The sequence below is a fragment of the Sander vitreus genome, chromosome 3, assembly GCF_031162955.1.
Source record: "Sander vitreus isolate 19-12246 chromosome 3, sanVit1, whole genome shotgun sequence".
In the NCBI taxonomy this organism is placed as follows: Eukaryota; Metazoa; Chordata; class Actinopteri; order Perciformes; family Percidae; genus Sander; species Sander vitreus.
The window spans coordinates 30,663,445-30,691,382 of record NC_135857.1 but is presented as its reverse complement, the minus strand read 5'-3'; the positions used below and the strand labels follow the sequence as shown (position 1 = coordinate 30,691,382).

General features: G+C 42.0%; 1 protein-coding gene across 2 annotated transcripts; it reads left to right on the top strand.

Annotated features, from left to right (window-relative positions):
* Positions 1 to 462: 462 nt before the first annotated feature.
* Positions 463 to 27,535, top strand: axl (AXL receptor tyrosine kinase). 2 transcript variants are annotated; one of them, XM_078246932.1, is made up of 20 exons: positions 463 to 1,068; positions 5,360 to 5,570; positions 6,016 to 6,116; positions 6,228 to 6,410; positions 10,202 to 10,282; positions 10,413 to 10,528; positions 12,678 to 12,873; positions 17,431 to 17,570; positions 17,676 to 17,820; positions 18,123 to 18,140; positions 19,176 to 19,305; positions 19,581 to 19,672; positions 21,779 to 21,874; positions 22,189 to 22,266; positions 22,723 to 22,815; positions 23,489 to 23,610; positions 24,271 to 24,380; positions 24,804 to 24,963; positions 25,599 to 25,735; positions 26,292 to 27,535. In XM_078246932.1, exons 1-20 carry the CDS (start codon positions 906 to 908, stop codon positions 26,749 to 26,751), a joined length of 2,832 nt encoding a protein of 943 aa, XP_078103058.1. In that variant the 5' UTR covers positions 463 to 905; the 3' UTR covers positions 26,752 to 27,535. The 2 variants fall into 2 exon arrangements, with proteins under 2 accessions (XP_078103058.1, XP_078103059.1); XM_078246933.1 differs by lacking the exon at positions 18,123 to 18,140.
* Positions 27,536 to 27,938: the final 403 nt, after the last annotated feature.

Genomic DNA, 27,938 nt, shown 5'->3' with positions numbered 1-27,938 from the left:
ATATCCACAAATAAAAACAGATAGGACTAGAAAATATTGACATTAATGTATCTAATGTGAGAATTAATTTATTACAGGCTAAACACGTGGGCAGGTAAACCAAAGTAAGTAACTGCTCTGTAATAAACAATGAACTCACTGTGTCTCATTTATTCATAAGTAAACACACTAATTTATAGGCCTACCTATAATGTTGTTGATACACACATGGGCAGTGCGCAGGTCTGTCTTTGCCACAGACTGACACAGATATACTTTGTTTCCTGCGGGAAACGGGTGATTTACTGGGCTATTTACAACTTCTGGGGATCCGTGTGTAATTAAAAAGCGAATGGGGGATTGAAGACAATCAGCATGTCACAGTGCTTCTCACATCCTCTGAGAAAAGGAGGGAGACTCAGGAGGAGGAGGAGGAGGAGGAGGAGGAGGGTGGAAAGAACTTGAGTTGAGGAATTTGAATCCTGTTTGAAGGGGGAGAGGGAAAAGAAAAAGCCAGGGGAATGTCTGAGGGAGTCTGAGGGAACCGGTGGGCAGGAGAGAGACTTTTGACGAAAGGCTGCAGGAAACACTGGTTTAAAATACTCCCTCAGTTGCTAGAAATAGACTTGGACAATTAATCCGCGGCCGTAAAGTTTGGTGCGCCTTTTCTGCGCGTTTTGGTGGTATTGGGATCAACCAAAACAACAGCGTTTAAGGAGAAAAGCAACAAGACTTTTAAGCAGAGCGGAGAATATTTATTTTTTTCACTCTGTCTAGTCAAAAAAAAAAAAAAAGGGGAACAGAAACGAAGGGTTCCGGTTTACTTTGGTCTCATCTGTGGATAATCACACTTTCAGCATCTATCGGAGTCAGAAACACTTTTTCACCGTACAACTTTGGATCTTTGGAGCTGTTGAGATGCGGTGATGGAGTCCGGTGGTGTTCCCAAGATGACTGCTCTTCTTATGAAGCACATTTTCAGAGGTGATCTCCTTTCAAGAAAAACCATGAGCGGGTCTAAATGGTCGTTTTTCATCGTCACCGTCTTTTTTTCTGTTTGGAGGCCAGTAACCGCCGGCATACTGACAGGTAAGGTTTAACAGCAACCGAGCAACAGCAGCAGTCTTTTATCCAAACTGTTATTTGTCAGCGTCAGTGGGAAGAAAAACATTGTAATGAGCAATTAGCCCAGACACAGTTCTGCTCCTAACTCATTACATTAATTTGCTTTGGGGTGGCGTGTGCAACCACAGCTGCTAGTGAGTCCAACATCTGGCCAACATGAAGGAATTCACTACACTCATAAAGCCTTTTAAAACAAAGATCACAGAAAACAAGTACAAGATTAGTTTGATTGGTTAACTCAGGCTTGTACTCAAAGTGACTTGTATTCTGCTGATGTTGATTCAGTGACAACAGGTAAAAGGTGATGGAGGATCAGGTGTAGCATAGCAACTTTGAACTGCATTATTTGAACTCTGCCTGCATGGGGGGAAAAAACAGGTATCCAGACTGGATACTCACCACTTGTGGCATTTTTAGAATACTGTGGAATTTTGGGAGATGTATTCCAGGCAAGGAAAGGGCAAGGGCTAAAAATAAATCCTGCTGGGAAGTGTGTGAGAATCAGCAACACTACGAACTCAGTTCACAAGCATAATACAGAGCAACATAGAGAGAAACCAGCTGTTTTGTTCTGTACAAAGGTGAAACCCAGACTGTTGACTCCTGTTGTTTACATGCCAGGTCATTTTACATTATAGTGGTCAGCCAACCATCATTCAGAAGTCCTTATCTGTTCTAACAATCAACTTCACTGCTAACATTTTGAAACCCATCAGCTACTCCCTCCAGGGGCCTCCACCTGTCAGCTCATGTGTTTTGACCATTATGGTCACGCTGTCTCTCTGGGTGCTGTACCTCTGCCCTCAGCAGATGTGTGACCAGGAGGGACAGAGATTACTAGCTGCTCACTGTTGTGATTTATAAGCTCAGACTTTTAAAGATAATTTTTCCTGATGTCTCGGTTCCTATTTGGATGTAGGGGATGGCAGTGTCCCAGAAGTGAGGAGATGTGAGGAATCAGGAGGGGTTCAGAGGGGCGAATGCTTTGGTTTGTGAGTCAGAGCCTGTCTGACTCAGACTCAAGAAATCAAAATGATGGATGGGGTAAGGGGGCAAGAGTGGAGGGGAAAGAGTTGGGAGGGGTGGCAAAATGTGTAGCGATGAATCCAAAGAATGGCATGAAAAGGAGGCTAAATGAGAAAAGGGCAAAGGCTCTGCTGTGAATGGAGGGGCTGAATTATGTAGCGTAAAAAAAGCCAGAAAGATAAAGGAGGGAGTCAGAGGAGGATAAATGCCTGGACTGTGTCGGGTATTTTTGGTATGTGCATGCCCACTGACAATTAACATCTGAACATTGTCTATGAGAGAGAGAGTAGAAGTAGAGACAGGGTGGAAAGAGGGAGATCATGAAAAAAAAAAGTGGGACCTCGAGGGAATTCAGGGGACAAAAGGGAAAAGATGGAGTAGTTAAGCACAAATGAATCACTGGAGACAGGCCACACATACACACACACACACACACACACACACACACACACACACACACACACACACACACACACACACACACACACAAAGTATAACCTCAGCCTGCTCTCTCCATCTACCTCTGCATTCTCATCAAAGGTTTACGAACTTATTATTTTATGAATGCAGCACTCAGAAGCGGAGAAAAAAAATAGGGCTGTTTTTGTTCAATACGGCACTGAAAAAAAAAACAAAGTCAGGGCCATGCAGATTCTTGAAAGAGCTCAGCCAAGCTTAAAAATAAAGGGAGGAATGACTTTTAATGCCAAAAAGCACACAGAGACAGAAAGGCAGTGAGGCAGAGACTCAGCGGGCCCCTTCATTTATTGCACACTCCCAGAACAAGCTTTTTCAATGCTGTGTGTGTGTGTGTGTGTGTGTGTGTGTGTGTGTGTGTGTGTGTACGTGCACATTTACAGAATCAAGGGCCTGTTCTACTCATGAGTAGGGCTGCACAATATGAGGAAAATATGCGATAACGTTGTTGACTATCACGATAATGATATTACTTGCAATAAATAAACAGTTATTAAAGTGTACTCAGTTCTGCATTTCTGCTGCTTTCAGTATTCTGCTACAATACAACACATTGCTTGTTGAATTTAGAACTAACGAAAGGAAATCATTTTGGACATTCTTTTATTGAACAAATTGAACATGGAATATAAAAGGCACCACTAAAAAAAGAATGACAGTTTCTTTTTAAAGTGCAGTTTTCTACTGATATTTTCTTTAAACTAACAAAAAATCTCTATCGCGATATGTCGCAGCCTTTCGCGATATGTATATTGCGCCTGTTGATATTGCAATGACGATAAAAAAAATGGATATATTGTGCAGCCCTACTTTTGAGTAAAATAAGTGCTGCCTAAGTGTGCTATTTACATCACATGTCTGTTTTCAGTAGCTGAATTATGTGTGTGTTAGCGTGAGATGGGTTGCAGTGGAGTCTTCTGGGGTCACAGAGAAGGGGTCAGAGGTTGAAGTTTGGCCATGAAACAGACTAGGAGGGCGGGTTGACAAGCTTGAGAAAATCTTTTCAGGCATCACTCAGTGAAACAAGAGTGATTTATTCTTCTCCTGAAGATCAAGAACATAGGCCAAGTTTGCATATATTGTTTTTATCTATTGTCTATTTTATCAAGACAAGGAGTAGTTAGGGAAAGCATTGCTATATAGATGCTCTGCATTTTTAATTTGATGCTGTAGAAGAAAGATTCCTGCAGGAGAGATCTATGCCCATTGTATGTGTCCTTGCCAAATGTGTTTTAACTCTTGATCAAGGCCATTCTTTTATCTTTGACAGAGCATGCATGCCTTGCCCTCAGTATTATCCGGAATAACTTTCATTTCTGTTGAATGTCTTAAAAGTAAGAAAAAGCAGAACTAGTTCATTCTCATCATATTTATGATGATCCTCTCTGCGTCATTTTTAGGATGATGAACAGATTCACAGACATAGTGGCAGACGACCTGCAGGCCCATTTTTTGCTGTTTGAGAGCAGCCCTGAATATTTTCAGTATTTGTGTTGAGCTCTCTGTGCTCTGACACTGTCAGAGCAACAGGAGCAGCCGTCCTCTAACAGGGAGCCTTTGTCCCAGTATCAGCTCTGTCCTTCTCAGGTCAGCCCCTCTGTTAGTGACACAAGATAACTGGATTGGAGTGCTCTTATCATATCTCAGGGATGGCAAAGTCAAACCTGTCCAGCATAAATTAACATTCATTAGAACGAGCACACAGCCAAATTAAGTTTTTAGTGTTGAGAAGATGAGTTGATTAATTGATCAAGTCAACAGTAATTTACTGTATGTAATCAATTAAGCCTTTAAGTCATTCATTAAACCAAATAATGTGCTGGTTCCAGCTTCTCAAATGTCAAGATGCCACCTTGAGCTATGGGAACCTGTGACATTTTTACTATTTTCTGACACAGTTAATCAGAAAATCAAATGAATTAACAATTAATCATAATAACAGTGAGATTAGTCATTCATCAACTAATTTCCCTACTTTTATGGTGCCTTCAAGTGGGACCCCATGTTGCCTGTGTTCACAGGAGTCCTTATGAATAACTCAAGGTTTTTAATGCTTTGAGTCTTTTCTTTTTCTTAATTATGGAAACATATTACAATTCACAATTTTTTTAAAGGGAATAAGGTATCATGCCTTTCTTTTGTTAGTCAACTGCTGGCAAAAAAAATGTTTGAACGTCAAAAACTACTTAAGATATTGCATACTTGCATATTGGGCTGGGCGATATGGAGAAAATCAAATATCACGATATTTTTGACCAAATACTTCGATTTAGATACCGCAACGATATTGTAGTGTTGACTATTAGTGCTTTCACAAAATATTTACACAATGAGATGTTTGATAAATAATCATCAGTAATGTGGATATAATGACTAAGTGGGTAAAGGCAAATAATAGACAGTTACAACAGTCTGGTGAGTTCAGAGAATGACTACTTTATGAATGATGAATTACTTTACTGTAATGCAGCCTTTAAAACCAGGAAAAGACAACACTTATGCCATATTCCGATATTCCGATATCCAAACTCTAAGACGATATCTGGTCTCATATCACGATATCGATATAATATCGATATATTGCCCAGCTCTACTTGCATACTTTAGAAAGGATAACATGAGGAAATCTTGCCGTTGTAAAATAAGCCATTGTTCTTCAAAAGGGTATGATGTTGTAAACAGAAATACTAGTTTCAAGTCTTTGTTGTTTTAATTAACCTATAATCTCGATTCTTCTCCCTCTTAATCAAAGAATTGGAGTTTGAGCGGAGTCCCAATAATGTCATCTCTTCGCTGGGCAAACCTGTTAAGATGCATTGCTCCCTGAAGGGTACGGGGGGCGAGGAAGAAGATCCCCCTGATGTGGTCTGGCTGAGAGATGGTGTTCCGCTTCAGTACGCAGACACCAACCAGTTCCAAGTTCACACTGGCAGCAACAGTTGGACAATCATGAGCATGCTCAGGTAGGCAGCTGTTTTGTCTGTTACACATGTTAGTTGCTTTGACCATGTCAGTGCATGAGATTTAATTAAGGTTAAGTTGTTATGAGGCAGCCACACCTGGCCTAAAAATGTCAGCCATGCATCTGCTGGGATTGTAATATATCCTGTTCCTCCACTTTATCCTTTCACCTAGCTTAACCAGAACTGTTGCTGGATTACGTCACCTTGTTGATTTCCAGATAGCGTGGAGCACTTTGAAATTAAGTCGGACAAAAATGGTATAACACAAGCAAAACGCCACGTGCCTCTGTGGCTTTACGTGTTTAATCCTGTCATGATTGCATGGCAAATTTGCAAGGGAAGTAATCAGGGTCTGGGCATCTTTCTGCCTAGTTTATCAGTTTGGTTTGTCATTGCTTGATCTCTATGAAACTGGTCCAATCATACCCTTTTATACACACAACAGTATTGAAAAGGTCCAGCTTCCCGACATGGGCTCCTATCGATGTGCTGTTCTGTCAGAAAGCCACCAGACTATGTCTGAGGAGGGCAGCATTCAGCTGGAGGGTGAGTTCATCTTCAGCGCCCTGATGTATGCTAACAGCTACAAATCCTCTGCAGTTTTATTTAGATTTTTAAAAAGAGTTGAGACCCTAAATGTTGGTCATTCTTTCTCAGGCCTTCCTCATTTCTCTGTGGAGCCCCAGCACATGTCTATAGTGGCCAACATATCCCTGAGCCTGAGCTGTGTGGCCCACGGACCTCCAGAGCCAGTCAGGGTCATCTGGCTGCAGGACGGTGCTCAGCTCAACTCCCTCAAAGACCCGGTGGCTCTGTCACCCTCCACACTCAACCTCACAGGTATCATCTTTCACTCTCTGTTAGCTCAGCAGTCAAGGCCACACATGTACACAGCTTAGTCAGATCCATTAAAACATGCAGCCTCAATCAACTCCTCAAGGGCTTTCTCACTTTGCACTGATACAGGCCAGTGTTTAATCAAACCATCTGGGACTGCAATTGCTAGTTGTTTAGTCTATAAAATGTGAAAAACATGCCTTTTACATGTTGATAGAGCTCAAGGTGGTGCCTTCAAATGTCTTGTTCAGTCCAAAACGCAAATATATTTAGTTTACAATTAGATAAAATACAAAAATAAAGCATTTGAAAAGCTGGAACCAGGACATTTTTGCTTGATAAAAGAGTTTAACAGTTAATCAGTTATCTAAATTAGTGATTAATCGACTGCTGAAGTCAGCACTACATTAGTCAAGTCGCTGTCAGCAGCTTTGGGCCCCAAGTAGCAAAGTTTGAAATGACTGGAAACAAGACCACTTCAAAATCATTGGTTTTAATTGAATCTATTTAAAGTATAATGTACTGCTTCAAATGCTACACAGTAACTATATTCTATAGTTTCAAAGGCTTTTAAATCCCCCCCTCCATGGCTTAAACAAAACCACCAAATAACCACTCTCCCCAGAGAGAGCAGGCTGGCTGGCGCAGTGCCAGCGGATCCATTGAGGACGTGCCTTGTGGTTGGGTGGTTGATGGGTTAGGGCAGAGCACCAGGCACAAGAGGCCTTATTGGGGGGTGATAAATAGATGGACAGAGCACATAGGGAGATAAAAGAAAGAAGGAGCGAAAGGAAGAGGGTTCTGTTGCTGCTTGAATGCAAACCACAGCTGCCTGCCAGTGTTAAGTCCTGTAGTAGGAGGACAGGAAGAGCAGGCTGAGACAGACCGAGAGAGGGAGGAGGCGCGGCAGCGGTCGGGTGAAGGATCTGGTTTGACTCATCAGAGCAGGCTGACTGGTGCTGACCAGGGCCCGTTTGATGGGAACTTACACTCACATCTCTGGAATGGACAGCTGCACTGGCAGACCACAGGTCCAAACACAAATAATCTTCCAATAGGCCCATAAAGAGAAATGGCACAAAGTACACTCCAACCGTTAACGAATCAAGGCCAACACATCTTCATGTTTAAGGGTAGTTTCCATCCACATCTGATGGAAAGTGTAGGAACCAAAGCTCTTCTTATACCTAGCCCACCAGTTTTGGAGCAGAAAGCAATTGAACAAGTTAATACAACTTAAATTAAGTTCTAATATAGTGTATAATATTTGTAGCTACTACGACCAACAGGCACCAGCAGAGACTTGCCTTCCTGGTGATGCTTTTCCAAGCTTACACTGTAGCCATCTTGACTTTTTGCTTGTTTTCGGAGCTTTTTGCCTTCAGTGATATTCGGAAGTTGATGCACATGTTTACTTGCATTGTGAGCAGGCGACTGACTTGGACAGTCAAGAACATTCAAGAACAATGGGGCCTAAAAAGTTTATATTATTAGTTATATTTATTATAGGCTGTATGTTTAGGATCACAGTCCCACAGTATTGACTTAAAATTGGAGGACAATGTATAAAAAGAGTCTCATACTCTTATACTGATAAGAAAATCCTTTAAAAGATGAAAGGCAGCACTTTAAACTCATTGTCATTGTTTCAAGTCTGATACTTGCTAAAATGTTTAAGTCATACATCCATGAAAAATACCAAAACATTCACTAGTTTCAGCTTCTCAGATCCAATGGTTTAATACTTTCCTCTGTCTTGTATCTTTGCAAATTAAATATCTTTGCATTTTGATTGTTGGTCAGACAAAACGAACAATTTTAAGACATTCCCGCTTGGAATTTGCGATGGGTATTTTTCACTACTACTAAGATTTTACAGTCTAAATGTTTGTTAAATTTTAATCAAAAAATTATCAGATTATTAATGAAAATAACATAAATTGCAGCCCTAAATCCAATATGCTGGAGTACATAAACAAAACATGAAACAGTTAATACCTTCTGATTGCACTGCATATGTCAGCCAAGCACCGGGACTATACTCTGTCATTCCCAGCTGAGATTAACTCTGTTGGCCAATACTGTGATGCTCCTGAGCGCAAAGGTTCTTCCTAGTGACTGATTATGACATTCCAGCTGCTCAGGGGATGTTGTGTTGCGGTTTGCTGATGGGGAAGGAAAGACGAGAAGGGGCGAGTGGCGCAATTTCGAGATGGCCTGATGAGCAGTTCATTCTTCCACACAGCCAGTGGTCATCTCTCACCCCTCCCTCACCTCCTTTTCCTATCTCACAATCCCCCGCTTCACCCAGCGAGGATCGTACCCCCTGTTCTCTTTCCGGCCGCAACACAATGGAGGCATGGTGCCGTCAGTGCAGAGCGACACACACTGTGTGATTCTGTTCGAGTCTCAGTTTGTGGCTGATTGACAATGTCGGGGTGTTAGATGACAGTGGTAAAACTTGAATGTCACATGTTTCAGCGTGTGTGTGTGTGTGTGTGTGTGTGTGTGTGAGCCTGTGTTGTGCTGTGGAATGACTCGAGTGTGTGAGCACTCTGTGAGTCACTTTGTGAGAGGAGTCATTCTCATTGTCGAATGTCAGCGTGTGTCTGTGCTTTGGACCCTTCAGAGGAGCCCCAGCCTCTTGAAGGCAGCAGCTCAGGCATTTTACACCTGGACCTCAACACGGCCACTCTCTTTGTTCTCAAAACTACACTGCAAAAAATGTCAAGCTGCATGAAGAACCACAATCATGCGGTCTTAGGCAGGATATTCCTAGGTTTAAGAAGGAGTCTCTGGTTTTTGATATGAAGTAAAGTTCCACATTCTAGTTAAGAATTTGTGTAAAACTGGTATAAGAACACAGTCTTAACCTGAAAGTGATTAGAAAGGTCAAAAGACAGCTAGGCCCTAATTTGGTTGCAGGATTTGTAGAGGTCAGAATACAAATAGCAATGTTTTAACTGTATTTAACAGTAAGAAATAGTTAAACTTCTGTAGAAACAACAGTTGTTAACAGGAAACAGTTGTAACCCAAATGTATTCATAACTTTCAATTCTCAACCAAATGTGGGCCAGTTTGAACAGAGACATCTTTTGATCTGCAGATCACAGAATCATTTCTCACTGTGCAAGCATGTGTTATTGATGTGTTATTTATGTCATTGATTATTTTCAATAAGATGTATCTTCTGCATCAGTGTCAAGACAACATAGCTGGATTTCAGCTGAAGTCAGTTAAAAGGTTATTAATATGTGTCCGTCTGTCAAAAATCTGATAAAGATAGTATTAGTTTTATTTTGTATAATGCATGTTTGCGCCCAACATTAAAATGTGATACATATGAAGCTGACAGGGGCACTGTAATCAAAAATGAAAGGTTTAAGGGTGATAAGTCAGACACACTGTTACTAATTTTAACAAGATGAGAAGGGGTTGGATGGATGGGTACACATTTTTACCTTAAACTTTTAAAAGACCATGACTAGTCTGATTTTAATGCAATGCCAGAATGTATATGTTTATTGTGCAGGCCAATCCCTCAAAAGTATACTTTAACATCAACAAACACACACTAACTTCAGAAACTAATCACAAAACTGTTGACAGAGCGATCCCGTTACCTTATGGAAACTATTACCCTCACATTATTCTCACTTCAGTCTAAACTTTCACACCCTTTCTCGCATCAACAATATGTGCAAGTCAGCATGCTGAGCAAGGATTCTTGGTTTTAAAAGCCCCCCGAATGTTCCCGCTTCACATGAGCATGTTGTTTCATTTTTCCGTCCAGGTTTGAACAGGACCAGCACTTTTTCTTGCGAGGCCCATAACCGCAAAGGTGTGGCCACCTCAGGATCTGGTACCATCACTGGTAGGTGTCACAACGTGGAAACACAAACATTTCTGTCATCATTCAGTTTAGATATACTTTAATTTGTTTAACTCTTTATTGTTACATCTTTATTTATTATGTATTTTTGTGTCTTTCTTTCTTTCTTTAGTTCTCCCATCCCAGCCTCAGAATCTGAGAGCTCTAGAGACCACTCCGACCAGTCTCCGTATATCATGGCAGCCTGGTTTTGGAGGCGACTACCCAATAATGCGTTGCTCTGTTCAGGTGAGACAGCATGAGATAAATGCGAGAAGAGAATACTACAACTAGCTGAGAAAACTAGTCACTGCTGACTATTTGACCTGCATGTTAAACAAATACATCACTCTCGCTCTATTTGCGGGACTCTGCAGACCTTTTGCGAGCCTAATTTTAAAGAAAAGAGAGCTTGCTTTTCTTTTCTTTTCTTAACTCATCCTCTACCCCTCCCTGCTTTATTCATGTACCCGTGGATCAGGTTTCACTCTGGGAAAGTGGCCTCCTGGACTCATGTTATGTAGCACCACTCCCTCCCTATCTCTCTCTCTCTCTCTCTCTCTCTCTCTCTCTCTCTCTCTCTCTGTCAGTGTCTCTCTGCCTCTATCCTGCTTTGTGGCCATTGCAGCTCTCTTAGCTGAGAGGAGGAACATTTTCTCCTCGAGAAGGGAGCAGTGCAGCACCACCCCTAAACGTCTGGTTCTAATAAAGCTGCTCCTCATACCTCTTGCTGTTCTTGCCCCCTCCTTTCTGCCTCAGCCCCCCCCCCCCTCACTGGGGAACAAGGCGAGGGGCCAGCTTCAGCAGAATGGGGCAAAAATCTGAATTTAACGGTTCATTGTGTGGCACAGAGAAACATGACAAAAGCTACAGAGTAGAGAGCAGAAAGATGTTACTGTGCTCCACAAAGGAAGCATAAAAAAGGAGAATGAAAGAAAGATAGAAAGGAAGGGGAAAAAACAAAGAAAGACAAAAAGAACGACAGAAAGAAACAAAGAAAGACAGTGAGAAAGAAACAAAATCAGTTAAGGAAAACCGGAAAGGGCAGTGACCGCAGGTATTGTGGGTCTGAGCCATACAAGGGGAATGCAGGCGTGTGACTCAGCGATGAGCTGCACAATTAGATTAAACACACTTGTTTACAGGCTGGACTGTGATTCATCAAGTCAGGAATGACTCTCTCACACACACACACACACACACACACACACACACACACACACACACACACACACACATTAATGCAGTCCTCATTCATGCAACTTAATGTTCTTTGGGATCACACCCACTAACTCACGCCATGAGGAAAAACCTCCCACCAGGCAACTTACTTGATCTCTGAATATTCATATATTTATATCTACATATTCATAGTCAAAGCAGCGCACAACCTGCTTTACACACACACACACACACACACACACACACACACACACCCCTCGTTTGGTCTATTATTTTATATATATTTTCACCTCTTACTGTAAAGCACACACTGTGAAGTGCAGCCAGTAGCCTGCAGGAGCCGTTTGATAATGAGCAACTCACCAGAATAATGGTCCAAACTGGCAACTTTAATGTGGTTTTAAAATTGCTGCAATGAAGGATTTATTTCCTGCCGTGTGTTCCTCTTTAAAAGTGTTTACCACGGAGAGTTTGCAGAGACAGCAGGTTTCTGCCTGTGATTTTTGGTTGATTGGTTCTGCTTTTAGTGCACCTTACTGAGCCTGGGTCACGTTCAAAACAGCACTGACTCAGATTTTACACCATTTTAGCACATTCACTTTAACACTATGCATATGCACAGACAGGAAGTATCTGTATAAGCTGCAACATACTGTATATTATTTTACAGAAAAGTAAATCCTGCAGAACAACTCCAAGCCACACATTAAGTTAAATATTAAAAGACAAACTTTTTTCATAAAATGTTGATTTCCAACATTCAAAAATAAATGTAATCATCTATTTCCAGCATTGATTTAACTGCTTTATATGTAGTTGTTTTACTGGTAGTTAACATATTGGTAATTAATAACAATTACCTCATGGAGGTGGTATTGATAGTGTTAATTAAGACACTTTCCATATCGTCACTCTGCACTTGTTTGTGTTTCTATAGTTTACTTAAAATTATCAACAAACTGTTAGAAGCAATTTCTTCATCAATTCTTCAGTTCCTCTACTATAACCATTCTCTTCATGTTTGTGCCATAGAGCTATGAAACAGATTACCCACCAAATCTGGCCACACAATCTGAAACCCAATGTAAAGGCAGGACGAGGCTGCCCATCTCCTCCTCTCTTATCAGTTTTCTTTTTAATAATAAAGTGTCAATGTGGTAGATAAAACATAATAAGATATGTAACAAATATAGGTTTGTCATCTGAATTGTTCCAGGCCAAACGTTCAGGAGAGTCCTTCACAGAAGGCCCAGATAAGCTGATCCACAACCAGAATGTGAACATCCCACCAGCCTCGCACCTCATCGGGGACCTGGAGCCCCACAGCCTCTATGCTGTCAGGGTGGCCTGTCACAGCAGCCAGGGCCCATCTGACTGGTCGTCCTGGGTGGAGCTACGCACCAAAGAAGGAGGTGAGGCCTCCAAGAGAGGAGATGTTTGTTTTCACCCTGGATGTGTGTGTGCGGGGTCATTTCCTCTGAAGTGAGTCAAAGTTAAGGCTGTGTTATCTGGCTACTGAGTCCAAGTCTCCTCCCACTCCGGCTGTGTACTGTAACCAGTACAAGACAGATGCTACACTGCGATGAGCAGGCACAATTGAGCAGCTTTTCAGGGCTGTACCAAGAATCACTTTATTGAACTATGAAGTATTGCATTTCCATTGCCGATTTTCACATAAATACCCAGGAGGTACCATTAGAATTAAGGCCTTACAGAGTTGGATTTACCAAAGAACAAATCCTGGTCATGTCTCTGGTGTTCAGTGGTAAATTGCAACTCTTTGAGATGCAAAGTTTAATGATACAGCGTTTGAAAACTTGCATTTCAAAGCTGTGTTAGTGTTTTTTACATACTTAAGACAAGTCCCTTCATTGCTCAGGCCAGTTGATTATGAAAGATGCCTGTTGCCTTTTTTTCCATTTGTATTTTGTTATTGTCTTTCTTGCCTCAAATTAAAGCTGACATTAGCTCCAAAAAGTCACCTAAAGGGGCCCCTGAGGTGCAATAGTCACATTCATGAGTATTTGACAGCTTAATGAACAACAGTGAAACACCCAAAAGGGGTACTCTTAATTATAAGGGACACATACTTCTTTAAAAGTGTTTTTTCATTGCAGGTTTTAATCTGTCGACTGCTTTTCAGCTTGATGATAACAATGAGTGTGTAGTACAGTGCACATACTAGTTGGTCATAATATTCCTTCCTGTGCCGCTTTAACTTTCGTCTGTGTTTATGAAGAATACCAGACACCAGTCACTGTACCTTAACAGACTCAACTTTCAAATGTAAACTCTTGAGGTAGAAGACTGACTGGTATTGAAGGGACAGAGTATGTGGAGACGGAGACGGGGAGAGGGAGGGTGGACGTTAAATTCTCCTGAAAGGCTTCAGTTAGGATTGCAGCTCTCTGTCCAAACTGTAATGCTAGGCTGCTGTGTGTTTGAGTTTTAACTGAGGTGGGATTTTCCATGCCAGCTCATGCTGTCTCTATCCCTGGATAAATAGGAATGGAAACAGCGTACACTAAGAGGAGAGATATGCCACAGGAGGGATGATGGGGGCTTTCCATAATGGAAGCTGCTCATAATTTGAAAACACTTCAGCATAGCATTTCTCATAAACAGGAAAATAGAGAAGTAGCACTCCTTGAAATGTTACTGTAAAGGAGAAGGACAAAAAGTGCTTTTGAGATACGTTTGCTACATTCAAGATTTTCAAGTTTCAGTTCTTTATTCAACAAAGTTATAGAAATCTTTGTTTTGTTACAGTGGAAAAAAATCCTCTGTTTTGCCAAATTATGTAATGCCCCTTTGGACAGTATTGTTTCATCTCTCAGCTCTCTCTGCACTTGTCCTAATGAGTCAGAGGATGAAAAGAAAAACAGAAGATAAGATTCAGCTGGTGGTCAAAGAAAGTTCAGGAGGCATTGGAGGTCAAAGGGAGTGAGAGAATGAATGGGAGAGGTAGACTGCTCACAGCTCAGCCAGATTTTCCACATCTGTCCCTTTGGTTTCAGCGCTGTAGACTGTGACAAAACTTGCATGAGGCTCTGTTGTTGAGCTTGAAGTCTTTCTTGCGTTTCTTTCTGCTCCATTTGTTTTTCATTAAGACATTGAGCAGATATGTGCTTTACTATCTCTTTACATGTGTCATCCTGGCACAGACATCCCCATTTGCTCATCTGTCTCCTCCTTGATTTGTAAGAGTCTTCATTACAGACTCCTCTCCTGCCAGCTCTTTTTTGTTCTCATGTCCATCCTCCATTTCACTCAAGTAGACGGAGCTAACTTGCTCTCCTTTTGTTGCAATCAGTCTTTTTCAACCTCAAATCTTACAAACAGCGCTGAGGAATGTATTTGCCTCATCAAACAAGCAAACACGTTTTTTTCTCAATCCAATCTTTTAACTTCACTCCTTCATCTCTCATTTCCCCCCTTTTGTTTGACCTCAGATGACCTATGATTTCCCCATTCCAGAGCACACAGCTCGGCACTGTGAGAAAAACAAAAAGAAGGGGTTGATGGTGGGAGAAGGCAAGAAATGCATAGACGAGCAGGGAAATGAGGGAAAGGGGCGCTTTGAGAAAACACTCATTTTGCTATTTTCCCAAAGCCCACTATTTTCCCCGGAGGATGAGAGAACAGAAAGAGAGAGAGGAGGGGGAGGCTGATCGGTGGGAGAGGAAGCGAGACGACCCATGTCACCCTCTAATCCTAAAGCTGCAAAGAGATTATGTTATACATATATATCCTGTAAACGCATGTTTCGTTCTCATTCCAAAATAACTCCAGAAATGTATTTCCCCCAAAAAACAAACAAAATGAAAGGACTAAGACCTGGTGTTGCAACACTTGATAAATGTTATTGTGTACTTTTTGCATAGTTTGTTACACTGAAAAGGCAACCTGATTCCATTCTACACATCTGTCTGTACCCCTAAAGTGACAGTGCCAGAATTAATCCAGCGTTACGGGACACCTAAACTCACCGTCCTGATGGAAGTGAGTCATGACGACGTGGCACAACACACACACACACACACACGTGTCACATTTAATTATGTTTAGTAATACTACTGCAGGCAAAAATGCGAAAGACTCCATTTTCTGGAGACAGACAACAGTCTGTTCCACCATAAAAGTTGAAATGAGGTGGATGGCCATAAACGTTGTGACATTTTTGATGACACTAACGTTCATGCTTTGACTGATCTGGGAAACATGTTTCCTATGTAGTGCTGAGTTTGTTTTCATTTATGGAGAACAGACTCCAGATCCCAGGGTTATGCGTCATACTTTTTGGCTTATGGATGACCCTTTTCCATCCACGTGTTGACCCACGCAGAGACTGAGAGTACGAGATGAAGTTTACAGAAAGGGAAACAGAAAACCAGGCCTGCCTCTGAACGATGTTTAAATGCTTCCAAGCATGGTTATCCGACACTGCTTCTTCAATAGCAGCTCGAAACAGGATGTGAAACAGTAGTCTGCCATGGATGCAGATGTTAACCTCTTGGGTTGTGAACTAATTGTGGCTCAAAAGTGTTTGTTTCTCAGCCTCTTGCCAAGTGGAAGACAAAGGAACAATATGATTTTTTTTTTCTCTGTAGTTTCTGCATGTCAGAAAATGGGACCAGTAGCACACATGTAGTTTTTGGCTTTTCCTTTTGGATCTCCAGTTGTTTTTTTTCCCTCTTCCACAGAGTTTTACGTCAACAGTTAATATCTCTGTTCTCTTAAACTCATAGCTCCTTGACAAAAAAAGAGAGAGGCATTGCCACAGAGAGGTTAGCGAGGGAGAAGAAAACTTGGAAAGGAGGAGATGGAATCATGTTGGATGGAAGACAGCTAGAGAGAAAGAGATAAAGAGGGAAGGAGAAAGGGAGGGTTAGGGAACAAAGACGTGGAGAAGGAGGCAGAGAGAGACGGAAAGATGAAGGAGCTTAGGTGGAGACGAACTGCTGGAACGAACTTGACTTGGAGAACAGGGACCGCATGTGGAAACAATCATCCGCCAAACGCTTCCTGATAACATCATCCATAGGCTGGGCCATGTTTCCCAAACTCACACTGACTTGGTGTGTGTGTGTGTGTGTGTGTGTGTGTGTGTGTGTGTGTGTGTGTGTGTGTGTGTGCGTGCGTGCGTGTGGGTGTGTGTGTGTGTGTGTGTGTGGGTGGGTGTGAGCATGTTTGGGTGTGTGTGGGTGTCCAGTTATTTGTGACTTTGTAAGAGTGAGAAGCAAAGACAAAGAGAGCCTTAACTCAAACAGCAACAAAGGAAATAAGCAGTCGCCTCCTTGCGAAAAGGTTCTGTGCTGTACAGAGCATCAATCTCTCTCTCTCTCTCTCCCTCACTCTCGCTCTCTCTCTCTCTCTCTCTCTCACTCACACACGCACACACGCACACACACTGCATACTATTTGTAGCATTTTATTCAGCTCTCTTTTTCTCTCCACTGGGTATTTCTGCTGCCAGCAGCCTTTTTCACTTTGCTTCAGGGAGCCAGGAAAGAAAAAGGGCAGACGAGAGAATGAAGCATAAATGGACATGGACAGAAGAGGAGGGACAGCATGAAGGAGGGAGACACAGATCTCAGCGTGTGTCCATCTGAGGTCGTCTAACCATGGCTTCTGAACTCAGATAATCGCCCCATGTCTGTGGTGCCCTTAGCTAGCCTTTTTGTCCTAATAAAGCTGAATTCTCCACATTCTCTGACATCTTCCCCTTCCAGCTGTTGTAGTTATCCACAACCTAGAGGCTTGAGGCTGTCAAAACAACACACGCCTGGCTAACACCCAACCCACTGGCCCCTGGCCACCAAACCCACAGTGACAGCAGCACTGCCGACTCCTCATTCATACCCAAAAATGTAGCCCGCCACACCCTGAGCTACATGCTTACCCAATCTTACAACAACCCTACAGTTGAAGTGAAACACCTTCAAGTTGTGTTATGTTGTGTGTTTCAGTGCCAGAAAACCCACCTGTGAACGTGAGCGCGGTGCTAAACGGGACTGAAGTGCTGGTGATGTGGGAGGGACCTCCTGGGAAGCTGAATGGAGAACTACAAGGCTACGTGGTGGAGTACAGCACACCTACCGCACAGCAGGTCAGTCTGGGAAACACACACACTTGTGATGGTTTCTGATGACAGATTATAGAAAATGTAAATCTGCTTGACACTGACCGTCTCCCTCTTTTCTTTTGTTGACAGTATGTTGTGGACACTGGATTGGACACCGAACTCTCAATTAATCTGTCTGTCCCCCTGTCCAATGTGTCTTTTCGAGTGTGTGCCTATACAGGGGCGGGGCCAGGACCCTGGACCCCCACTCAGACCCTGACACTTATTGCTCCTGGTGAGTGACAAGAAGTGTGGAAATTACTATGGTTACTTACAGTATATTACTATGATTACTTGTGAAAATAAGAAAAATAACATACTGCATCTACTTTGAAAGAGATTATTTAAGATTTATTTTTGCATCATTTCGTAGGGAATAGTCTGATTTTAGCTTCAGTAGCATTATATATGATCACAATGAATTTACTAGAAGGTGTCAGATGTTGTTTCATGTAAATCTTCTGCAAAGATTTAGGTTTTGTTTCTGACAAAATATTGATATTGACAAAGCTCTGCTTTTTTTTAAACTTTATCCAGAAAAGGAGGAATTTAGAGGTGAGTAATGATTGGCTTTGTACATACTTTGCACAAACTGTGACCGATCAGAGTGACATGTAATGACACAGTTACAGTGGAAGTGATCTCATGGTGCTTTTTTCAGCGCAGGACTTCTCTTTCTTATTCTCTGTCATTGGGTTCCTCCGTGAGCCTGAAAGTTCCTTCCTGTGTATTTCAGAAAAAAAAGGAAGGAAGAGAAAAAAGAGAAGAAAGGATCTCAGAGAGAGAAAGAGAGAGAGAGAGAGAGAGATGGGAAAGGGGAAGAGGGGTGGTGGGGTGAATGGGGGAGACGCATCATAAATATTTATAACAGGCAGGAACAGTGTAGCATCTCTGTTTGCTTAGTCTAATAGAGCCAGACAGACAAATCAAACAACAAGAATGGCAGATAAAAAGAGGCAAGGAAAGTTAGGAGGGGGTGTGTGAATTAGAGGACAAGTTGAAAACAGTGGGTGGAGGTTGTGAAAGAATAGCAGTAGCGTGGGGTACAGGGGGTAGCTGGGAGTACATTTCATGGGACTGCAAGTACTCAGACAAAGTAGAAGTTTTGTGAACGAGGAAAAAAAGGAACATATTTTTAGTAAGTCAAATTGTTTTTGCTCGACTAACATAGAGGGCAGCACTGAGATCACTTAGTCAATTTGCTTGTTGAAACATATTCTTCCTCACAATAAGTCTGCATATTTATGTAATAAGTAAACATTGTCTTCTAACAAGGGACTAACGACAGTCTTTACAACCTTTTATTTCTGTCGCATTCCAAGCATTTGTAATATTAAGGGAATAAAGAAAGTGACTTGACCATTTACAATTGTACACTTGGTGCACTGTGGCACTCCGTAAAGCAGTAGTAAGCTGACAAATGAAACTATAATTATACAGCTTTGCCTTCAGTTGATAAAATAAATCAATACATAATCTCTGCTTTTTGTCACTTTATGAGTTCCATGCTCCATACTAAATTCTCTCCTCACCTTAAAAGCCACACATGACTAAACCCTCATCTGTCTCTGTCCACACCCCTTCCCTCAGGTCCGTCATCGCCCCCAGCCTTTTCCTGGCACTGGTGGTATGTGGTGATGGCCATTGCCGGTGCCGTGTCCATAGCTGTGCTCTTTGCTGTTTATGTGGCCAAGCTGCGGCGTAAGGAGACACGCTTTGGGTGCGTAAACTGTTTGGCGCTCGTCATGGGTGGAAGGGAGGGACTCGATAGCTGTGCCAAACCAAAAATCGCCAGTGTTTTTCAGCTCCATGACCTAGTTGCCTTACTTGTGCATGCATTCTGGATGGGATAGAAGACATCTGTTTTGAAAGACCAACAGTCATTCTTCTAAATTATGGAGCAATGCCATGTTTTCAGCTGTGTTTACGCATCTGCTGCAGAGGCCTCTCATTATGTTTTGCCCTGATTTGTATGATGTGTTTATGCATTCACAGAGAGGCGTTTGAACCCATGATGGAGAGCGGAGAGCTGGTTGTCAGGTATCGCGCTCGCCGCACCTACAGCCGCAGGACTACAGAAGCAACATGTGAGTTCCCCTCTCTGCCCCTGCATGTTACTCAGAATGATGATACTTTATATTTCCTCCTGACTGTCCCTAAGTCTTTCAGCATGCCCAAACCTGCCTCTGTCCCCAGGATATGCGATACAAAACAGGTTGCATTATAGCATCTTCTCTCATGCCCTGGGCTTAGATTCAACAGTTCGATGGAAGAAACTCTTTGGCTGTAATGACACACATCGACAGTTCTATTTGCCGCATTTCAAGACAGGAATCAAGTCCTTGGTTTGTTTGGTTGATCAAAGGCAGGAATGCAAACAACTACGGGTTAATTCATTCCCCACAGCTGTGAAAACAGCCCTGGTGTGTCAGCTGACATACTTCCCAACAACACTGTGTCCCTTATACTCTATAAACCAATGTATCTTTTTATAATCATATCAAGTAGATGTGCAGTAAATCCATTGGTGATGTTGTGCCCTGTATAATCAGGCGTGAATGGCAGAATTAAATTTGACTTGACTACATTTTACTGACAGAGCAGAGTAGAGGAAGGAGGTGGGACATTGGGGGTGAAATCAAGATAACAGCACATTGTGGGAAAGGGAATACAATTACATCAGGGAGCTAGTGACTTGACGTACCCCTCATCTGAATGAGATTTCACACTTGTAACAACAGACGAAGAGTTACTGCTAGCAGTTAAAGTCACTGCTCTGACTGGAGGTCATATCACCTTTGGGGAGTAAACTGGGAATAAAAAGTCTCGTCCAGGTGGAGCTACGACTTCGTACTGGTGGAATACAAAGCTGTGGTTGGCAGTGGTTTGTGTGCTTTCACCAGCCAGCAGTCCCTGTTAGTCCTCATGATTGCAGACAGAGATACGTACCTGCATACACAGCCTCAAATTTCACACAGCTGGGTCACATTCAATCCGTGACTTTTTTTTGTCCCAAGTGTATGCGCAATATTTGTGTAGACCTAATACACAAGTCTCAGCTTGCCGCAGCCACAAAGAGGCCAGGGGAAAGGTAAAACTGTAGAGAAAAAACAAAAATAATATTCAGTGAGTAAAATGAGACCAGCTCGGGGGAAAAAGAGATTGAGGTGTGTAGTCTGAATGAATGGGGGAAAACTTGCTGGGAATAAAGGACGGGGTCAGATTGGAGGGATTTGGGTTGGATTAACACTGCTGATGTTGACCAGTAAAATTTGGCCAATTTTTTATTGCATGCATTGGCTAATAGCTTGTCACGCCAACATGTGTTGGAACATGCCTGTGGACTGAGCACATTGTTGTTCGACGCGTGGCGATTGATAGTGTAGCAGCAGCTGGAGGGGGATCTCTGATGCATGTCGTCGCCTTGTCATATTCTGGCCCAGATGTGAAAACAGAGCTAACGTCTAGCGCAGTCTGCTCGCCACCATACAGCTCAATGACAGCCAGCTGGCTGAAGGGAGTCAGGAATATTTAAACCATCTTAAGATGGATGGATCCTCTGATCTCAACTCCCCAACCGGGTCCCTTGCAGGATTCAGATTCAGAACTTATTATATAGTTTGGAATTTTGAATTAGTCTTTATTTTGTACAGTTTTTGACTCTATTTTCAGCTGCACTTAAGTTTGGGTTTTCTGGGTTTGGTGGTTTTAGTTCAGGTTTTATTTATTTTTTGTTTTATTTGAACCTACATTTTGTTTGCAGTGTAGGCTCAAATTTCACTACTTTTGAAAGACAGTTTGTAAGATATAATTGACATTTAGAGAAATGGTTTTTTGTATTTTTGAAACAGGACTTCATTAAAAACAATAAATACTGGATTCAATTATTACATTAATACATATTCAAATAATGTAATGTTCAGGCCATTTTTAAACCTATTCTTTTGCAATAACAAAAAGATGAAGACTAAGAAGATTTAATTAAAAAAACATTCTGGTGAGTTTTACACAAGTTCAGTTAGTTCAGTCAGTCTAATTTCCATTGTTACTCAAGTTTATTAACGCTTTGTTTTTGGCTTAGTGTCGTGCATTGTGTTTTTACAATCTGGCTGTTTTTCTCTCTTTTATGTGTTGTTCATTAAAGTGCTTTCCACCCCAAACACCATTAAAATTCCTTATTTTTTCCTCCTCAGTGAACAGTCTGGGCATCAGCGACGAGCTGAAGCAGAAGCTCCAAGATGTGATGGTGGACAGACATAAATTAACTCTGGGAAAGACCCTGGGAGAAGGTACTGCTTTGTTTTGTTCTGTTTTAACTATGTCAGTCTCATTTCTGGGGTAGCCTGGAGGTAATATGTACATAGTACATAGTGAGGACTTATCTGCCATAGCAGTAATGCTTGCTTTCCACTTATCTCCAGTTATTTCCGTCTGACACTAATACGTGTTGGCCCTGGGTAGTTTAACAGTTTACAATGTGATAATCTCCTAGCCCTGTACCCTGTGAAGTCAGGAGGCCATCAACGCTTCCCTGTTTAATAAGACATTTCATCTTGTTGCATCTTATCTGGGTGTTTGATTGTGTTTTAATTTCTTTCTTTAGGGGAGTTTGGCTCTGTGATGGAAGGGCTGCTGACTCAGGAGGAGTCTGCTCTCAAAGTTGCTGTCAAGACTATGAAGAGTGAGTAGACAGTAAAAGTACTCAGGAATTACCACAATGAATCCCTTCATCTCGGGAACACAGGCCAATTGATGGACATCAATCCGGGTCAGAAATTCACAAGTGCTGGGGGCAAAAATGTCTTTTTTGATCAGAAAACAGACACCAGTGCAGCTTGTAAAAGATATTGACAGAAGAAAAAGTTGACCCCATGTTGACCGTAGTGCCAAAGTAAAGACAATTGTATAAAAACTCCAAAGTTGAGGGAAAAAGATGAAATTGGGAAAAACAGCACCACCCTCTTACGTGAGATTTCTGCCAGTTTCAACTTGTGGCGATGAAGTTCAAACAAACTTTGTGGTAAACACTGCTAACATGTATTAAATTATAGTTTATAAATTCAGGAGCCAAAACACCATCTGACGTGTATTTCTTACTCGGGCACATGGGCTCACCTCTGTATCGTGTCCTCTCCAGTTGCCATCTGTACCCGCTCAGAGATGGAAGATTTTCTCCGTGAGGCTGCCTGCATGAAAGAATTTGACCACCGCAATGTCATGAGGCTTCTAGGTGAGTCTGGATTCATAAGGCAGGTCATGGGTCGGCTAATTAAAATTACAAAAAGGGTTATGCTTTCTTACTTAGTTGATATTCGTGGGTTTCTTTGAACAGGTTCCAAATTGTGATGGGTTCTTCCTTTGCCCATGCTACACCCTTTCACCAAGTTTCTTGAAAATCGGGCCAGTAGTTTTTTGGTAATCCTGCTGACAGACAAACAAACCGAACTGAAAACATAACTTCCTTGATGAAGTAAATTCAACCATGTGGGTACAACCCCAAAAAGTGCAGGAATCATGCAAGTACATTAACTCCATTAATTTCCTCAGGATTCCTTAGGTTCCCTACAAACCTTACTATAAACTGTTTTTAATGGAACTACTTTCTATCAAAGAAATAGTCCAAATTGACTGCATTTTATGATTTTTGAAAGTAACAGGGAGACTGGAAAGACTAAATGTTTGAGCGGAATATCTCAAAACCTGTGCAAATGAAACCATAAATATGTGCATGACTAAATACCACTAAACGTAAGTGAGAAAATGTTTATTTTTTGTAATTTGGGTGAACTAACCCTTTAAAATATTGCGTTCTTTAAGTAGCAAATTCAAGACTGAGCGCTTTTGAGATGTACAGAACATGTATGTATTCAATATGTATATACTAATCTGAAGTGTTTTTACAGGTGTGTGTCTGCAGACTGTGGAGAGTGAAGGTTACCCCTCCCCGGTGGTCATTCTGCCCTATATGAAACACGGAGACCTGCACAGCTATCTGCTATACTCAAGGCTGGGAGACTCTCCTGTGGTTAGTCTGATTTCAAACAATAAAAGCTGCGAGTCAGCAACACATACATGTGCAAACGCAGGCAGCCGCACGCATATGCATGCATATGCACGCATACAGTCCCACACAATTTAACAGCTTAATGGGTTCAGGGCATAGACTGTATGAAAAGTTTGGGGTTTATAAGTTCACATGAATGTCTGTCAGCAAAATAGGATCCAAAGGTCAACATAGACGTAAAGTGTTTGTTACAGTAAGTCACCATCCACACCTTATTGGCAGAGCGTACGCTCTGAGATCATGAAAACACAAGATATGTGTCTGTTGTTGCTACATGTATCTGCAGTTTTACTTATTAATGGATGAGATGTTTTTTTGGAATTGAGAACTGCTATACGCAGTAAGTCCCTGAAGAGCAGGGTTGAGAAACACAAGCCTAATCAAAACAAGATTCCTACAAAATGTTGAAACATCCATGTGTTCGGCACACATTCAAAAAAACAGTGGTGTTGAACCCTATTCTTCCCACAGGAGGAGGCCGTTAGTATTTGGAGCGGGGAGCACTCAGTTCTGGCTGATCACATGTCCTCAAAGAGATGGACTCTAGTGCCCTCTACTGTGCAGAAAATAAATGTCAGCTGTGTGTGACTACATTTTTTTTTGCTCTGTGCTGTCCTGCAGTACCTCCCGTCTCAAATGCTGGTAAAGTTTATGACTGATATTGCCCGAGGGATGGAGTACCTCAGCAACAAGAACTTCATCCACAGAGACCTCGCCGCTCGCAACTGCATGTAAGCAAAATCTCTGCTTCCACATTTTACTCTCTCGGTTCCTGTTAGTTATCACTTGCTCTTTCTCTTGAAGAGGAAAAAGAACTAAAAGTGACTTAAGAGACTGCTCAAAGCAACATTTGGGAGGGGGGAAGCCCAAAAAAGGCTAAAACTAATTTAATAAATATTATTATGTATCATATTTTATAATCTTATCATATAATTTGGGTCTCAATCTGCAGCAAAATAACTAGTAACTTTTGATTTCAAGTAAATAGTAGTGGAATAACAAAATTGACCACTGAAATATAGTGGAGTAGAAGTACAAAGTATCCAAAGTAAATAACAGCACTTAAATGAATGTACTTTTTTACATTACACCACCGCCCAAATGCCCCTTTACCAAAAATGCAGCGCTGTAACACGCTGGTTTCTCTGCCTCAGGCTGAATGAGAACATGAACGTATGTGTGGCCGACTTTGGCCTCTCCAAGAAGATCTACAATGGAGACTACTACAGGCAGGGGCGAATCTCAAAGATGCCCGTCAAATGGATCGCTATCGAGAGCTTGGCTGATCGTGTCTACACCACCAAAAGTGACGTGGTAGGTTCACCCACTGTGTGTGTGTGTGTGTGTGTGTGTGTGTGTGTGTGTGTGTGTGTGTGTGTGTGTGTGTGTGTGTGTGTGCTTGTTTTAATCCCAGCACCTCACTACAATCCTTGGTGTGCGTTACTTTTCTATATTATGAATGAAATATTTCTTTGGCGTTTTTCTGGCGTTTACTGTTGAAAACTGAGAAATAGCACTTGTTGAATAGCCTCATGAAGACATAGCTATGATGTATTGAGCTAAATGTATTTCAGTAGAATATACTGTGCATACATATCATTACTACCATCTATGACAGATGTAAACAGCAACAGCTGACTGCACTGATGACTACAAACTGTAAACTTGAGGGGCCCTGGTTTCATTGCACATGTGAAAGTGTTCATGCATTGTCAGCGTTAAAAAGGATGTGCATTCTTTAGCAACTTGTGCGTAGAAGTAGGATGTCCAGAAAGCTTAGAAAAACATTGTCTGTTATTTCCAGTGTTTAACCTGTGCAGATTCATGTTTTAAGTAGTGTATAGCAAAGTGTCTAAAAGCTAAAGGATGTCAAAACCCTTTAACCCATCCCCTCTCTCTCCCTCTTTACTATGTCATGCTCCTTCCCTCCATCTCTCTCTTTCTCTCAGTGGTCGTTTGGAGTCACAATGTGGGAGATCGCCACGCGGGGCCAGACTCCGTACCCTGGGGTCGAAAACAGTGAGATTTATGATTACTTGAGACAGGGAAACCGTCTCAAACAGCCTCCAGACTGTCTGGACAGCATGTGAGTGTCAGCTCCTTCACTTTTACATTCCTCACAAAACACACTCAGCTGATGATGAAGTATCTTTGGGATCTTAAAGTAATCCAACATAAAACAATCAAGGCTGGAGGCTAAAAACCTGATTTTCAAGGAGCTTAGATAATGCTTTATATTGTTTACAGTAACACACTTACTGAACTTTTTGGTTCCAAGATATAGATTTCAAAAGCATGCACCTTCAACACTCAGCAAGTTCCTACCAATTTATTTTAACAACAATTAGAAGATAAAAAAATGGCCGATATAATTGGTAAGAGAAGTTTCACAGGAAAAAAATCCAGTTATTTTAAGAATAATACATCTTAATAATATAATTATAAATATACATTTCTTATCTGGAAGTCTGTGGGGAAAAAGAGACCTGCTATGCTAAGCTAGAAATGAATTACAATTAACTCACTATAATTAGTGTCAAAGTAAGTTATTAAACCTGTTTAATGAAGTGTTAGTGTTTTTCACATGATTTAACAATGTGCTAACATTAAGTATACAATAACCATTTCTTCCTCCTCTCCAGCTACGCCCTGATGTTCTCCTGCTGGCTGCTGAGTCCCAAGGATCGCCCATCATTTGAGGCCCTGCGCTGCGAGCTGGAAAAAGCCCTTGAGGATCTGCCAGACACCCAGGACCCAGACGAGATCTTGTACGTCAACATGGACGAGTCTTCCATGGAGCTAGGGGCCGTTGGTGGCCGTGACCCCATTGGAGGGCCGTCCCCTCTCTGCCTGAAGGCCCTGGACTCTGTGACCACAGTGGAGGTCCACCACCCCAACCGCTACGTCCTCTGTCCCCAACACGAGACCAACCGAGCCCTCTCGGACTCCCTGGAGAGCCTGGACATGCCGGTGTCGTCTTCCACAGCTACGCTGCCTCTACAACCATCCTGCCACTCCACTCCCAACCCCACACCAGCTCCCACCCCAACTGTTGAGCTGATGGAGGACAGGGAAGTATCTAGAAAAATGCCCTGGCAGTGATGGCTTCACTTTTTTTTTTGAAATGGCAAGACTTTTCACTGCCAAAGTGTGCCATCCTTTATCCCCAGTCCAAGAATGAGATCCAGCCTCTTGCTACTGACTGCATAATATCTACATACATATTTTGCACAAATTCTCTCTCACACACACACACACACACACACACACACACACACATTCCAAGGAAGTGAAGGACTGGGATTCTTTCTTTTGTCAACCCTTCTGAAATGAGCACGTTTCCAAGTGAGTGTAAAAGTTGTTGTATGATTAGTGTAGCAGGAGGAACACTGTTACCAACGATAGACAGTGGGTGAAGAAGTTTAGAGCACGTTGCCCTCATATACACTGCAGCACAATCAGAGAATCTAATTCCAAGTCCATATTGCAATAAAATACCATAACTACCTGTATACAACAGATCGATCCCCTTCACGCGACTAAGCTAAACAATCTCAGTGAAACCAGCTTAGACACTGCCAGGCTGAATCTACAACCAAACAAACTCAGGAGCTTGAACTTGCGAGTAAAGGGCTAACACGGAGGACTCGCACCAGCTGAGACAGTGCTCCTCTGACGGAGAAACCTCACCCATCTGAAATCCCTACTCCTGTGCAGAAATAACCCGAGGACAGTTGGGAAAGAACGAGAAAAATCAGCAGCAGTGCCTCTTTCACTGAAGGTATCATCTGATGAAGACGACTAGCTGCTTTATGGTTTTACTGATACAGTTTATGAAGGACAATAAGACGAGTTAAAACTAAAATCGCCATCAAGGATGGGCTTCCTTTTTAGAATTAAAAGAGACCAAAATTTGCAGAGAAAATGAAATTACACTGCAGGCTTTAGATAATTTCACGTGAAGTCGTTTTAAATGAAGAAACTCCATCTTATTGATCCATTGTATGATAGCCTAATGTAGCTCTCTAACAACCCCTGCATCCTCTCAAGTGGTCGTACTGCTAGTTGTGCATTAAGCACCATGAGCCATTTACAGTTCACACAAGGCATCTCTTTCCTCACTAACAGGTGAGACACCTGTGAAAGTCCTGAACTAGTCTATACATTGTTGTCAATACTCAGGAAACTGGAGACTTTGCTCAACAGTGACAGAGGTACTGGTCAAATCAAGAGGGTACAAATAATCAGAGGCAGGTGGATGGACTGAGGGTAGGTGCGGACATAATGGA

Coding starts and splice junctions, on each gene's coding strand:
- axl (XM_078246932.1), top strand. CDS start 906: ATGGAGTCCGGTGGTGTTCCCAAGATGACTGCTCTTCTTATGAAGCAC. Junction 10,283..10,412: donor AGGATCTGGTACCATCACTG/GTAGGTGTCACA, acceptor TTCTTTCTTTAG/TTCTCCCATCCCAGCCTCAG. Junction 25,736..26,291: donor CCAGACTGTCTGGACAGCAT/GTGAGTGTCAGC, acceptor CCTCCTCTCCAG/CTACGCCCTGATGTTCTCCT.